This window comes from Oncorhynchus mykiss, chromosome 11 (genome assembly GCF_057628025.1).
Source record: "Oncorhynchus mykiss isolate SJ-2025 chromosome 11, ASM5762802v1, whole genome shotgun sequence".
In the NCBI taxonomy this organism is placed as follows: Eukaryota; Metazoa; Chordata; class Actinopteri; order Salmoniformes; family Salmonidae; genus Oncorhynchus; species Oncorhynchus mykiss.
Window position 1 is genome coordinate 78,003,067 of NC_143032.1, and position 15,100 is coordinate 78,018,166.

Consider the following 15,100-nt stretch of genomic DNA (forward strand, 5'->3'; position numbering starts at 1 on the left):
GTCCCTGCTCATCTGCGTGAACATGCTTTAGGCATGCTGCAAGGAGGCATGAGGACTGCAGATGAAGCCAGAGCAATAAATTGCAATGTCCGTACTGTGAGAGGCCTAAAACAGAGCTACAGGGAGACAGGACGGACAGCTGATCATCCTCGCAGTGGCAGAGCACGTGTAACAACACCTGCACAGGATCGGTACATCCGAACACCACACCTGCGGGACAGGTACAGGATGGCAACAACAACTGCCCGAGTTACACCAGGAACGCACAATCCCTCCGTCAGTGCTCAGACTGTCCGCAATAGGCTGAGAGAGGCTGGACTGAGGGCTTGTAGCCTGTTGTAAGGCAGGTCCTCGCCAGACATCACCGTCAGCAACGTCACCTATGGGCACACCGTCGCTGGACCAGACAGGACTGGCAAAAAGTGCTCTTCACTGACGAGTCGCGGTTTTGTCTCACCAGGGGTGATGGTCGGACTCGAGTTTATCGTCGAAGGAATGAGCGTTACACCGAGGCCTGTACTCTGGAGCAGGATCGATTTGGAGGCGGAGGGTCCGTCATGGTCTAGGGCGGTGTGTCACAGCATCATCGGACTGAGCTTGTTGTCATTGCAGGCAATCTCAACACTTTGCGTTACAGGGAAGACATCCTCCTCCCTCACATGATACCCTTCCTGCAGGCTCATCCTGACATGACCCTCCAGCATGACAATGCCACCAGCCATACTGCTCGTTCTGTGTGTGATTTCCTGCAAGACAGGAATGTCCGTGTTCTGCCATGGCCAGCAAAGAGCCGGATCTCAATCCCATTGAGCACGTCTGGGACCTGTTGGATCGGAGGGTGAGGGCTAGGGCCATTCCCCCCAGAAATGTCCGGGGACCTGCAGGTGCCTTGGTGGAAGAGTGGGGTAACATCTCACAGCAAGAACTAGCAAATCTGGTGCAGTCCATGAGGAGGAGATGCACTGCAGTACTTAATGCAGCTGGTGGCCACACCAGATACTGACTGTTACTTTTGGTTTTGACCCCCCCTTTGTTCAGGGACACATTATTCCATTTCTGTTAGTCACATGTCTGTGGAACTTGTTCAGCTTATGTCTCAGTTGTTGAATCTTGTTATGTTTTACAAATATTTACACTTGTTAAGTTTGCTGAAAATAAACGCAGTTGACAGTGAGAGGATGTTTATTTTTTTGCTGAGTTTATAAGACCTGTGAGACCTATGTCCTGGAAAGTTGAACATTATTTACAACATTAGCGCACGTCAGCAACAACTGTCCCGGTATAGGGACTCCGATCCCGTAGAGGTTTTAACCAGCAATGCAGTGCAGACTTGGCGCTCCGGTACCACTTGCCGTGTGGTAGCAAAGAGAACAATCTATTACTTGGGTGACTGGAGTCTGACAATTTTTTGGGACTTCCTCTGACACCGCCTGGTATAGAGGTCCTGAATGGCAGGAAGCTTGGCCCTGGTGATGTACAGGGCTGTACCCACTACCCTCTGTAGCGCCTTACGGTCAGATGCTGAGCAGTTGCCATACCAGGCGGTGAAGAGAGTAGAGGATGATGAGTAGTAGACCTAGGCCAATACAGAGTGATATACATTTGTGCTTCAGTAAGATGGGCTTCTTAGCATTCATTGCCATGGCGATCAACCGTATCACAGAAATGGATCATAAATCACATAAAATAGACACTGTGGTGGCAGCTGCAGAGTTCATGGGCGTAAGACGTTTTACTGCAGAAGAGTTACAAGATGTGTTTAAAGAGTTACGTCCTCCCAGGTCACCGTTGGCCTGGTATAGGATCAGTTAGGGTCAAAGAAGTAGAATGGTGATTTACATTTTTATGAAACAGTGGTATATACAGGTGGAGGGTTAGTTGGTGGTATATAGGTGCAAGATTAGTTGGTGGTATGTAATAGTGGTATATAGGTGTAAGGTTAGTTGGTGGTATGTAATAGTGGTATATAGGTGTAAGGTTAGTTGGTGGTATGTAATAGTGGTATATAGGTGTAAGGTTAGTTGATGGTGCAGTTTATTCATTTTCCCTGTTCCTTTTTTATTTTTATATAAAATAAACGTAACATGTTTGACCAGACACTACCGCACAGTAGGTGGCGAGATGCACAAACAAAATGTGCGAATGCCATGATACGAATGAAAAAAGAAGTGCACGTCAGAGGAGAAACTATACTATGATGTTTCCAAAAACACAGTGGTCTCAAGTATTGTGAAATGGAAACGATATGGTACTGCCTTAAGACAGCTGGCTGTCCGACCAAACTGAGCCACCGGGCAAGAAGGGAGGTGACCAAGAACCCAATGACCACTCTGACAGAACTAGAGGTCCTTGGGCTGAGGTGGAAAAACCTACCAGAAAAACATCCGTCTCCACAGCACTTCACTAATCTGGGCTTTATGGGAGTGTGGCCAGACAGAAGCCACTCCTGAGAAAAAAGGGTGATGACTGCACACCTATAGTTTGCGGAAAAGCCACATGCAAGACAGATCATAAAGCAAAAGATTTGATGATCTGAAGAGGCAAATTTTTGTTAACTCTTTGGCCTGAATGCAAAGTGCTATGTCTGGAGAAAACAAAGCACCGCTCATCACCCATCAAACACCATACCTACCGTGAAGCACGGTAGCGGCAGCATTATGCCACGGGGATGCTTTTCAGAGGCAGAGAGACTGGAGGGAACAATGAATGGAGCCAAATACTTGATGAGAACCTGCTCCAGTGCAGACGACCTTAGACTGGGGGCGAAGATCGATGTTCTAATAGGACGATGGCCCCAAGCATACAGCCAAATGGCTTTAGAACAAGTATGTGAAAGTCCTTGAGTGGCCCAACCAAAGGCCAGACTTGAATCCCATTTCAAATCTGAGGAAAGACTTGGGACATTTTGGGAACAGCGGTGAACAGCAATCTATACTGAACAAAAATATAAACGCAACAAATTTCAAAGATTTTACTGAATTACAATTCAAATAAGGAAATTGATCAATTGAAAAGAAAATGCATTAGGCCTTAATCTATGGATTTCCGGACTGGGCAGGGGTGCAGGGACCTGGGATGGCATAGGTCTACCCACGTGGCAGCCAGGCTCAGCCAATCAGAATGAAGGACTTTACAGAAATACTCAAACAATCCCGTAGGTGGATATCCTGGGCTGTTGTGGTCACGTGGTCTGCGGACGGTTGGACATACCAAAAAATTCTCTAAAAACGACAGAGGCAGCTTATAGTAGAAAAAATACAATTAAATTCTCAGCCGACAGCTCTGGTGGACATTACTGCAGGCAGCATGCCAATGGCGCTCTCCCTCAACTTGAGACCTGTGGCATTGTGACAAAATAGCACACTTTAAAGTGGGCTTTTGTCCCCAGCACAAGATGCACCTGTGTAATGATCATGCTGTTTAACCAGCTTCTAGATATGCCACACCCGTCATGTGACCGGATTATTTTGGCGAAGGAGAAACGCTCACCTGAGATGTAAACACATTTGCACACAAGAATGTGAGAATAAGCTATGTGAAAAATTGGACATTTCTAGGATTTTTTATTATAGCTCATGAAACATGGGACCAACACATTGTTTATATTTCTGGTTAGTATAATTTAAAATGTAAAAATAAATCCAGATGTGCAAATTTGACACATACCTGACTGAAAGTTGTATTAACTACCAGAGGCGCTTGGCTTCTACAAAGTATTGATCTCAGTAAATGAGATCTTTTTCATTTTCAATGTTGCTAAAACTTAAAATAACATACTTTCATTATGTCACTGAGGTATTTGCACAGAGATGGTTGGGAAATATTTGAACCATTCTGAAATCAGGCTGATTTAAAAAAATAAATTGTGGAGTAAGTCAAGGGGTTGAATACTTCGAAGGCACTGTGCATGACAAATATTCTCTCTCACAAACCAATATGGTATAGACAGACGGAAAGTAACGATGAAAATTTGTTAATAACCACAAACGACAGCTTTGTTTTTATAAAAAAAATGGGTTTTAACAGTTCCATTTTTCAGTACAAAACATTTGAAGCCCTGCCAATCAAACAAGTCAACTGTGAAAAATCGGGGGAAAAGTATGATTTCCCCTGTCCAAAAATAACATACATATTTTATCCTTCTCTAATTATGGGAAATATTACACTAACGAAAGAAAAAAAAAAACTAACAATCACTCATCGTTAGCAAATAGTAATATAAAAATGATCAAAGTGAAGTCCTGTTGGTCAGGTTAGTCCGAACACACGGCGAACAGAGTCCAGTCCGAACACACGCCTCCACAGTTACGATCAACAAGATGACGTCTGTCTACTCTATGCAGTCTTCTGCTGGCCCTTCTTCCCGATCAGGGACTTGTGGATGTGGGGGATCACACCTGGAAACAGAAGCACACAGTGGTTAGATAGGAATACAAGTGAGAGCATGTTAAAGATAATGGAGATGTTGTTCATAAATGTACATCAGTAGTGTTGATTCAAGTACAAATTAAAATACAGGCAAATATGGGTGAGTTGTGTCGGGGCCCGTGCATGCAAGTTATTTAATAACAGTGTCGTTTCTGAACCCACCGCCTCCAGCTATGGTGGCCTTGATGAGGGAGTCCAACTCCTCGTCTCCACGGATAGCGAGCTGCAAGTGGCGGGGAGTGATACGCTTCACCTTCAGATCTTTAGAGGCGTTACCCGCCAACTCTAGTACCTGGAAACAAGTCAGCCAATCAGGATACGATTCTGTATAGAACTCCATCGAAACAAAAACACGTATCTGTGATCAACTGAAAATCGAGAGCTCGGGGCTATAATCTGCATTTGTCAAAATTGTATTATTGACAGAGTTTTGTTCAATGTTCTCTACCTACATAGTACTCCAAAATACACTGCATGACAACTGCTCATCGAACACCTCATTCCAAAATCATGGGCATTAATATGGAGTTGCCCCCCCCCCCCCTTGTTGCTACAACAGCCACTCATCCACTCTTCCAGAAAGGCTTTCCACTAGATGATGAACATTACTGTGGGGACTTGCTGCCATTCAGTCACAAGAGCATTAGTGAGGTCAGGCACCGATGTTAGGCGATTGGGCCTGGCTGGCAGTCGGTGTTCCAATTCCTCCAAAATGTCTTAGATGGGGTTGAGGTCAGGGCTCTGTGCAGGCCAGTCAAGTTCTTCCACACCGATCTCAACAAACCATTTCAGCGCAGACCTCGCTTTGTACACGGGGGCATTGTAATGCTGAAACAGGAAAAGGCCTTCCCCAAACTGTTGCCAAAGTTGGAAGCACAGAATTTTCTAGAATGTAATTAATGTGGTGTGGTGTTCAGATTTCCCTTCACTGGAACTAAGAGGCCAAGCCCGAACCAGAAGAAAAAGCCCCTGACCATCCTATGACCGTGCCACATTGAAAGTCACTGAGCTCTTCAGTAAAAGGCCATTCCACCGCCGATGTTTGTCTATGGAGATCGCATGGCTGTGTGCTTGACTTTATACACCGTCAGCCACAAGTGTGGCTGAAATAGAGAATTAAAGGGGTGTCCACACCGTAGCAGTCAAAAGTTCAGATACCTACTCATTCAAGGGATTCTTTATTTTACTACGTTTTACATCAGACCTGTGAAATAACATACGGAATCACGTAGTAACCGAAGAAGAAAAGTATAACTCTAAATACATTTTATATTCTTCAAAGTAGCCACCCTTTGCCCCGATGACAGCTTTGCACACACTTAGCATTCTCTCGACCAGCTTCATGGGGTAGTCACCTGGAATGCATTTCAATGAACAGGTGTGCCTTGTTTAAAGTTAAGAGGGAAAGAAATTTCACAAATTAATGCATTTTGAGCCAATGGATTTTACCAAATAGCCCTATTACGGCAAGAAAAACTCAAATAACTAAAGAGAAATGACAGCCCATCATTAAAAGACATGAAGGTCAATGTGGAAAATTAAGAACTTTGAAATTTGACTCAAGTGCAATCGCAAAAACCATCAAGCACCATGACGAAATTGGCTCCCGTGTGGACCGCCACAGGAAAAGACCCAGAGTTACCTCCGCTGCAGAGGATAAGTTCATTAGAATTACCAGCCTCAAAAATAGCAGCACAAAACAAATGCTTCAGAGTTCAAGTAATAGACATCTCAACGTTAACTGTTCAAAGACAGTGTGAATCAGGCCTTCATGGTCAAAATGCTACAAAGAAACCACTACTAAAGGACACCAATGAGAAAAAGAAACTTGGTTAAGCCAAGAAACACAAGCAATGGACATTAGACCAGTGGTAATCTGTCCTTTGGTCTAATGAGTCCGAATGTGATTTTTGGTTCCAACCGCCGTATCTTTGTGAGAAGCAGAGTAGGTTAATGGACTCACACAGATTATGTGGTTTCCACCGTGAAGCATGGAGGTGGTGGTGTAAGGGCTATTTGACCAAGGAGAGTGATGTAGTGCTGTATCTGATGACCTGGCCCCCACAATCACCCGACCTCAACCCAATTCAGATGTTTGGGATGAGTTGGACCACAGAGGGAAGGAAAAGCAGCCAACAAGTGCTCAGCATGTGGGAACTCCAAGATTGTTGGAAAAGCATTCATCATGAAGCTGGTTGAGTGAATGCCAAGAGTATGTGTGTGTGTGTGTGTGTGTGTGTGTGGGGTCGTTTACTAAATGATTCCATGTTTGTTTTCACTATTATTCTACAATGTAGGAAATAGCAAAAAAATGTATGAAACTCTTGAATGAATAGGTGTATATATAAAATCAAAATGTATTTATATAGCCCTTCGTACATCAGCTGATATCTCAAAGTGCTGTACAGAAACCCAGCCCAAAACCCCAAACAGCAAGCAATGCAGGTGTAGAAGCACAGGTGTATATACACACACACACTTTTGTAACGGACGTGAAACGGCTAGCTTAGTTAGCTGTGCGCACTAAATAGCGTTTCAATTGGTGGCGTCACTTGCTCTGAGACCTTGAAGTAGTAGTTCCCCTTGCTCTGCAAGGGCCACGGCTTTTGTGGAGCGATGGGTAACGATGCTTCATGAGTGACTTGTTGATGTGTGCAGAGGGTCCCTGGTTCGCGCCCGGGTATGGGCGAGGGGACGGTCTAAAGTTATACTGTTACACCTTCAGAAACTATTCAGACCCCTTGACTTAACACATTGTTACAGCCTTATTCTAAAATGGATTAAAAACAAATAAATACTCAGCAATCTACACACAACACCCCATTATGACAAAGCGAACAGGTTTAGGAATTTCAGCAAATGTATTAAAAATAAACAGAAATACCTTATTTACACAAGTATTCAGACTCTTTGCTATGAAACTCAAAATTGAGCTCAGGTGCATCCTGCTTCCATTGACCATCCTTGAGATGTTTCTGCAACTTGATTGGTCTGATTAATTGGAGAAGTTTTGGAGAATGTGCACACCTATCTATATAAAAAAAAGGGCCCACAGTTGACAGTGCACATCAGAGCAAAAACCAAGCCACGAGGTCAAAGGAATTGTCCGTAGAGCTCCGAGACAAGATTGTGTCTAAGCACAGACCTGGGGAAGGGTACCAAAAATGTGAAGCATTGAAGGTACCCAAGAACACAGTGGCATCAATTTTTTTTAATGGAAAAAGTTTGGAACTACTGAAGGTCTCTAGAGCGGGCCATATGGCCAAACTGAACAATCGGGGGAGAAGGGCCAAGGAGGTGACCAAGAACCCAATGGTCACTGACAGCTCTAGAGTTCCTCTGCAGATGGGAGAAACTTCCAGGACAACCTCCTCTGCAGCACTCCAATCAGGCCTTTATGGTAGAGTGGGCAGACTGAACTCACCCAGTATTTATTTAACTAGGTAAGTCGGTTAAGAACAAAATCTTATTTACAATGACGGCCTACCCCGGCCCGACGCTGGGCAAACTGGGCGCCACGCTATGGGACTCCCGATCACAGCCAGTTGTGAAACAGCCTGGAATTGAACCAGAGTCTTTGGGGACGCGTCTAGCACCGAGATGCAGTGCCTTAGACTGCTGCGCCACTCAGGAGCCCCCATTAAAAGTCACGACAGCCCGCTTGAAGTTTGCCAAAAGGCACCTAAAGACTCAGACCATGAGAAACAAGACTGATGAAACCAAGCTTGAACTCTTTGGCCTGAATGCCAAGCGTTACATCTGGAGGAAACCTGGCACCATCCCTACAGTGAAGTGTGGTGGTGACAGCATCATGCAGTGGGGATGTTACACAGCAGCAGGGACTGGGAGACTAGTCAGGGTTGAGGGAAAGATGTACGGAGCAAAGTAGAGATTCTTGAGGAGAACCTGCTCCAGAGCGCTCAGGACCTACGACTAGGGGTAAGGTTCACCTTCCAACAGGACATCGACCCTAAGCATACAGCCAAGTCAACGCAGGTCGCTGAATGTCCTTAAGTGGCCCAGCCAGAGCCCAATCTTGAACCTGATCAAACATCTCTAGAGACCTGAAAATAGCTGTGCAGCGATGCTCCCCATCCAACCTGACAGAGCTGGAGAGGATCTGCAGAGTAAAATGAGAAATTCCCCAACTACTGGTGTGCCAAGCGTGTAGCGTCATACCTAATTAGACTCGATGCTGTAATTGCTGCTTCAAAGTACTGAGTAAAGACAATTTTAATATAAGGCTAAAAACTTAAAACGTGGGGGAAAAGTCAATGGGTCTGAATACTTTCCAAAGGCACTGTATGCATGTACGCATGTGTATCAAGTCATGTTGCTAAATTCAAAAGTATACAAGATATATATATTTTTTTTAAACGTTTCATCCCTGATACCATTCAAACCAATGACAGTTTGGAACTTGAGCCAACAGTTTTTTTTATTTTATTGTCTTTTTGCAGACAGAACCTCAGTTCCAAACCCTCAAAATGTAAAACGATTCAGAGATCTATTAAAAAATATATATATATTAAACTCTTACACAGCTCTTTCCAACCCATCACAAATGGACTAATGACATTGTTTAAATGACAGCAACTCAGAGTAAGTAACCCAAGAGGATATAATGGTCTCTGTCTCACCTCAGCGGTGAGATACTCAAGGATGGCAGCACTATATACAGCCGCTGTGGCTCCGACACGTCCGTGGCTGGTAGTGCGGGTCTTTAAGTGCCTGTGGATACGCCCCACTGGAAACTGGCAGGAACAAAACAGATATGCGGTTAGGCGACAATGGGGAGGGGATGAATGGCTTCTAGCAATTGGAGTACACATGAACATTGAAACTTCACTGTAAATGCTGGAAACACACAGAAAGCTTTGCTGCTCTTTCTTTGAAAATAACAAATGGCATGCTAGGTGCACTGCATCAGGATCTCTGTAGAGGTATTCAATCTTACCTGCAGTCCAGCTCTCTGGGAGCGTGACACAGCTTTCGCCTTGGCCTTACCACTGTCTTTTCCTGCCTTACCGCCAGCCTGGGATATCGGGGGCAAAACACAGAATATTACAAAAAGAGAAAGAAAAATGGAACTTGAGTAAGACAGAAATCATGTAATTTGCATGCGAGCACTCTTTCCCAAAATGTCTTTAAATAACACCTGCCAAAACTCATGAAATACCTCGCTGGTCACAAACCAACGCTTGCTAGCAGTAACAGTAAAACGCAAGTGCTCCCATATACACAATTTATTTGCCAGTCTCAGGTACTTATTTTATTGTTTTACTAATTTAATCTATCAAATAGGAAACTTAATGTTTCTCTCACCTTTTATTTTTAATTGTGGATTAATTTTGAAATGCATCCCCGATAAGAAATGTACTCCATAAAAAAACAGTTTTATTTTATTATTGTACAGAAACGTGTTTGGGTTTGACAATTTTGGGTCATAACTCACCAATGGCTGTCACTCAAAATAAAGACAACACTCCAGGTTGATTAACAGGTCCATATTAAAACAGCCATTTATGAGGATTGTTAGCTAGCATTCCAGCTGAATCACCCTGTTCTTGAGGGCATACGGTTTCCCGCCAGTTACTAACCAGCAGCTGGAATCAAAAACGTTGCTATGAAAAAGGCACTGAAAACATGCTTTAGCACAGTTGTTCAAGTCCACGACGAGGAGAATCCCGGGTAACTAGGGGTTGCGTGGCTAAGACACATTTTACCAACATTCACACTATTGTAACAAAGTAGTCAATTTTTGATTGATAAACCAAATGAATTTGCCACTTCCTGAAATGGACTAATGCTAAAAGGAAGAATAAGTAGCGAGACAACTTCCGACAGATCGCAATATTAACATTTGATTTGGCAGAGAACAGCAGCCGCGGGACAACCCGACCGTACTTGAAAACAAATGGTCAGCTAGCTAACGTTATGGTATCCAACTAGCTAAATTAGCTAACGTTGGTAGCCTCATAGCCGTTCAACCAAATAATACGAACGCAAAAATAGCTAAAGTAAGATATTTCTAATATGAATTAATACCAGCAATTACTAAACATATAAAACCTAAAAGTTTCACAAGTATGTTAAAAAAAAGTAACCTAAATATCTTTAAGTAGGTATCGGTTGGTAATGCAAACTTGCTAGCTTGGCATTTATTTTTAGGTAATTTGAAGCAACAGTAGCCGGTAATGCAATTACAACAAATGATATACCAAGCAGTCGTTATTAAAAGGATCACTACAAATAATAACCACATAACGTTACCATTTCAGCGTTTTGTTATTTGGTTGAGGAACTGAGGAGCTCGGAAACAATTTCGGTTGAAGACGGAGAGAAACAATAAAGCCCTTCAGGCTCGTAAAAGCTCCGGGACTCCTCGCGAGCGAACATTGACCAATGGGAATTCGTGTTGTTTCTTTGAATATTTTTCCTGCCCAACCACAGCGCTGCTTGTACACATTTTACCCATCCCCCACCGCAACTTCAGCATGTCCTTTGCGCACGAGACCAAGTAGGCTGGACTGCTGAGCTAGACATTGCCACTCAAAATGTATTTGCATTGATGATCAATATTATTCACGTGATTGACTAATAAAATGCTGAAATAATATATTACGTGCATGCGCACATCTGGATATTGCATATTCAGAAATACTCAAAGCACTTGTCTTTGATTATGCATGCATTGTATGCAGTTGCAAACTGACTGGATGTCCTAAAATATTAATTTGACTCACAATTGGTGTACAAAATCAATGGGTAACTAATTAGCTAGTGCACAATGAATTCAAAATACTCAGCAGTATTTTGCTAGTTTGCCTGAGTATCTATCTATTCGTTTCATATCATTTTAAGACGACGAGGTTTTGCATTGCAATGCATTAGAAAAGTAAACCGCTTACGATAAATAATCGGGGGAAATCGTTGATTTCATCGAATTAGGAGGGGGCCGTTTATTGACTGACAAGAGGAATCTACCAGTAGAAAATCAACAGTTTGTGGTCTGCTGTTGTAATTGGCAGGCAATTGGCCTATCAGAACGCAGTATTCAACGGTATGTTACTCTGCGAATTGGTTAAACGCGCGGGGGGCGGGGAACAGAACCTAGGAAGGAGAGAATCTGGCTGCTGGTGGCGAAGATGGCCGACGGGGACAGTGGGAGTGAGCGCGGTGGCAGCAGTGGTGGCGTAGGGGGTGGAAGCGGCGGGTTTCAGCACTACCAGCGGGACCAGGAGACCCAGGAGCTGGCCTCAAAGCGACTGGACATCCAGAACAAACGCTTCTACCTGGATGTAAAGCAGAATGCGAAGGGCAGATTCATCAAAATCGCCGAGGTCGGCGCCGGGGGCTCGAAAAGTCGTCTGACCCTTTCCATGTCAGTTGCCGCCGAGTTCCGTGACTACCTGGGGGATTTTATAGAGCACTACGCCCAACTTGGGCCTAGCAGTCCCGAGCAGATCGCTCAGTCATCCGGTGGGGATGACAGTGGGCCTAGGCGGGCCTTGAAGAGTGAGTTCCTGGTTCGAGAAAACCGAAAATACTACCTCGATCTGAAAGAGAACCAGCGGGGGAGGTTCCTCCGCATCAGGCAGACCCTCAACCGAGGCCCCGGGTTCGGAGTAGGAAGTGGCGGAGTCCCTGGTGGAATGCAGTCCGGACAAACCATCGCCCTCCCGGCCCAAGGGTTAATAGAGTTCCGTGACGCCCTAGCCAAACATATAGACGACTACGGAGGAGATGACGAGGAACTCGCCGGTGGCGGAGGAGCAGGGGGCTACAGCGAGCTTCCGGAGGGCACCTCTATCATGGTGGACTCCAAACGGTTCTTCTTCGACGTCGGGTCCAACAAATACGGAGTTTTCATGAGGGTGAGCGAAGTCAAACCCAGCTATAGAAACTCGATCACTATCCCGTTCAAAGCGTGGGGCAAGTTTGGAGGCGCATTCTCCCGTTATGCCGAAGAGATGAAAGAGATACAGGAGAGACCGAAGGATAAAATGTTTGAAAGGAGACCAGGAGGAGGAGTTGCAGGAGGAGAAGAGTCGGAGGGAGACGAGGTGGACGACGATTGATCAAGCCGGCTGTGCAATCTGATCAAGCTGTCTGACAAAGTGATGCAAAGCTTGAATAGAAGAAGACCTATTTTGTGCATGACGTATGAATCGAACCTAAATGCAAAAAAAAAAAAAAAAAGTGGAGTACAAAAAGTATATTTGACCTGGAAATACTGTCTATATAAGATAAATGCGTTCTAAAGGTTAGGTTCATGTTTTTTTTTATTAAGTTTTATTTAATCAGAGGAGCCCAATTTGCGACCAGGGTCTCATTTTCAATGGTGCCCTGAGGACATAAAATAATAGATTTAAACTACAAGATGGAAAGAAAAGATACAATAACAAATACATAACATTAAAACATCACAGTCATCATAAACAAATTGTTAGTAAATCAATCAAAAACAATTGCTCACCTCAGTGAACTCATTTATCATCAGGGTTTTAAATCGGCCCTGGTGGTACCAGGTCATTTGTGCTAGCTATTACTAGTTGGATCATATGAGATTTTCTATTGATTAAAAAAAATAAAAGATTGTCCATGTAAAAAGTAACCCCACTCATGTTGCTAGCCCAGCAAATCCAGTTTCACAATGTTTTACCGGTAGAATATCTATTTTTAACTCTAAACAACTTACTTGGACCAGAACTATGTGCGGTATATAGTAACAAATAAAAGTGAAAATGTGGTGTTTCTGAGCAAAGAGATGTGAAACTCAGCTTATCTAATGCACTGCTGTGTGCTCTGTCTTTAAAGTGGCTTTTACAGTCAAGAGAACAACTGTATTGTTTTGGAATAATCTGAATCATTGTTCTAAGTAGGACACAGAATTGGGCATAGACAGAACAGGGAGAGAAAATAGCCTGGTCTCAGATCTGTTTGTTCAGTCTTACCAACTCCTGGGACCAGGCTAAGCAAGACAACCACTAGACCAGCATCAGACACACAGGCCCTAGTAACAGAAGAAGAAGAAAAAGGAAACACACCCATTGGTTGGTTGGGGAGTCATCGTGACCACAAGTGGCTGCATGCAGTGTGTCATGAATTGAAAAGCAGGGGATTCCCTCACCCTCATTTAGACTCTTAATGCCGCTCAGCTCCCATAGTAGATAGTTGTTATACTGGTTCTATGATCTTCTGTCTTTTGGCCTGTGTGCCTGTAGGGATGAACATGATCTATCTATGGACATTTTACTAGGACAATGACCTGTGTCTGCCCTGTATCGTCAACCACAAGGATGGGAGGGAGTCTTGAATGTCAAATCCAGCAACCTGTTAGAACTTGGTGACTCCGAATGAAGATGGCTTAAGCTAGGATGACTGGCACTGGTCATTGTTTTTAGGGGTGGTTTCCCGGACACAGACTAAACTTAGTCCTGGCCTGAAAATTATGCTCAATGCAAAATTTCCATTGAAATACAGTTTTAGTCCAAGGCTAGACTTAATTCCTGTCTTAAATTATTTTTCAAAAGAAATATATAGAAATATGTCTATTAGATGATGCCTATATGTAAAATGTATTGAGTATTACTGCCTAAACTAAACTGGTATAAGCTATTTAAAACACTAACACTTGGATGCAATCATCCGGGGAGATTTCTAACGTTTTATTGTATTCCCTGAATGAAAAATGAAGAACATAGAAAAGGATATGGAAGTGATGACATTAACAAACCCATACTTTTTTTAAAAATTGTACACAATACACGTAGATCCAGTCCCATTCAAGTAGTCTGTCTCATCTGTCCTCTCACATCCAGTCCATCGGACAAAAATAATATCCATCAAGCTCCTTTCCCCCCCTTCTCTCATCCATCAGTTCTCAATTTTCTCTCAAGTTGGTACTCTTTCAGTTGACAATAAGATGTGACTGAATACCATCCAGGCTTCTTATTTCAGTGGTTGGTCCTCTAAGTATAACATTTTTTTTTAGCATGCCTGCTCCTTTATTTTGCATTTTTCTGATTGCTGTATGTTGGTATTTATAAAACATTTTTTGACAACGATCAAAAGTTTAATTCTGGTCAACATACATACAAAAAGTAATGGCCTCTGTAACCTTATTCAGGAAATGACATCATCCTGAACAACAACAATCACATTTCCTTTTGTGTGTGTAAACCTTCTCCTATTGGTGTTACTTTACCCTTCAGCATAGCAGGAGAGAATGTGTCATACAAACAACATCTGGGAGCAATAGTTTTTTTTCTACTGATATAAAAAATATTATATATATATATACACGAGTTTTAACTACAACCTAATTCCTGTATTGTGTTACATGAAATGGCAGCTGTTTCCCTCGTGAGTTCTGCTGTAATATTCTACCAAGTTCCTTTCAACGGTAAATAAAAAAGTAATTTGCTGAGGACGATGAGTTTGTCTTTTCTACATCCAACAAATCAGATTCATGGACTCGTTGTGGGCTATGTTGTTTCTTTAATATAAGTAATATGACAGATTTGCTGTGGTAAGAAAATGAGGTTAGGGAGGTCTTATTCAGCAACAGGTGAAGGAATCTAACAGAACAGAATTCAAGCGATGAAACTAGGGACTCGGGAGGAACAATCCACTCAACCTTAAAGGGTACACTCACATTATATGAATG

General features: G+C 43.2%; 2 protein-coding genes across 3 annotated transcripts; one reads left to right on the plus strand and one right to left on the minus strand.

The window, feature by feature from the left end:
* Positions 1 to 3,994: 3,994 nt before the first annotated feature.
* On the minus strand, positions 3,995 to 10,959 carry h2az2a (H2A.Z variant histone 2a). Of its 2 annotated transcripts, XM_036936379.2 has the most exons (5): positions 10,702 to 10,959; positions 9,386 to 9,463; positions 9,069 to 9,182; positions 4,591 to 4,720; positions 3,995 to 4,397 (listed from the first exon to the last, which is right to left on the minus strand). In XM_036936379.2, the coding sequence occupies exons 1-5, from the start codon at positions 10,702 to 10,704 to the stop codon at positions 4,336 to 4,338; spliced, it is 387 nt and encodes a 128-aa protein (XP_036792274.1). In that variant the 5' UTR covers positions 10,705 to 10,959; the 3' UTR covers positions 3,995 to 4,335. The 2 variants fall into 2 exon arrangements, with proteins under 2 accessions (XP_036792274.1, XP_036792272.1); XM_036936377.2 differs by lacking the exons at positions 9,386 to 9,463; positions 10,702 to 10,959 and having other exon boundaries at positions 9,069 to 9,281.
* Positions 10,960 to 11,541: 582 nt separating this feature from the next.
* Positions 11,542 to 14,863, plus strand: LOC110536397 (transcriptional regulator protein Pur-beta). The gene has a single exon (XM_021622160.3). The coding sequence runs from the start codon at positions 11,577 to 11,579 to the stop codon at positions 12,507 to 12,509; it is 933 nt and encodes a 310-aa protein (XP_021477835.1). The 5' UTR covers positions 11,542 to 11,576; the 3' UTR covers positions 12,510 to 14,863.
* Positions 14,864 to 15,100: the final 237 nt, after the last annotated feature.

Excerpts from the sequence above, each read along its gene's own strand:
- h2az2a (XM_036936377.2), bottom strand. The coding sequence starts at position 9,266 with ATGTTCATGTGTACTCCAATTGCTAGAAGCCATTCATCCCCTCCCCAT. Across the intron at positions 4,721-9,068 it reads TTGAGTATCTCACCGCTGAG|GTACTAGAGTTGGCGGGTAA; the intron begins GTGAGACAGAGA and ends ACTTGTTTCCAG. Across the intron at positions 4,398-4,590 it reads GGCCACCATAGCTGGAGGCG|GTGTGATCCCCCACATCCAC; the intron begins GTGGGTTCAGAA and ends TTCTGTTTCCAG.
- LOC110536397 (XM_021622160.3), top strand. The coding sequence starts at position 11,577 with ATGGCCGACGGGGACAGTGGGAGTGAGCGCGGTGGCAGCAGTGGTGGC.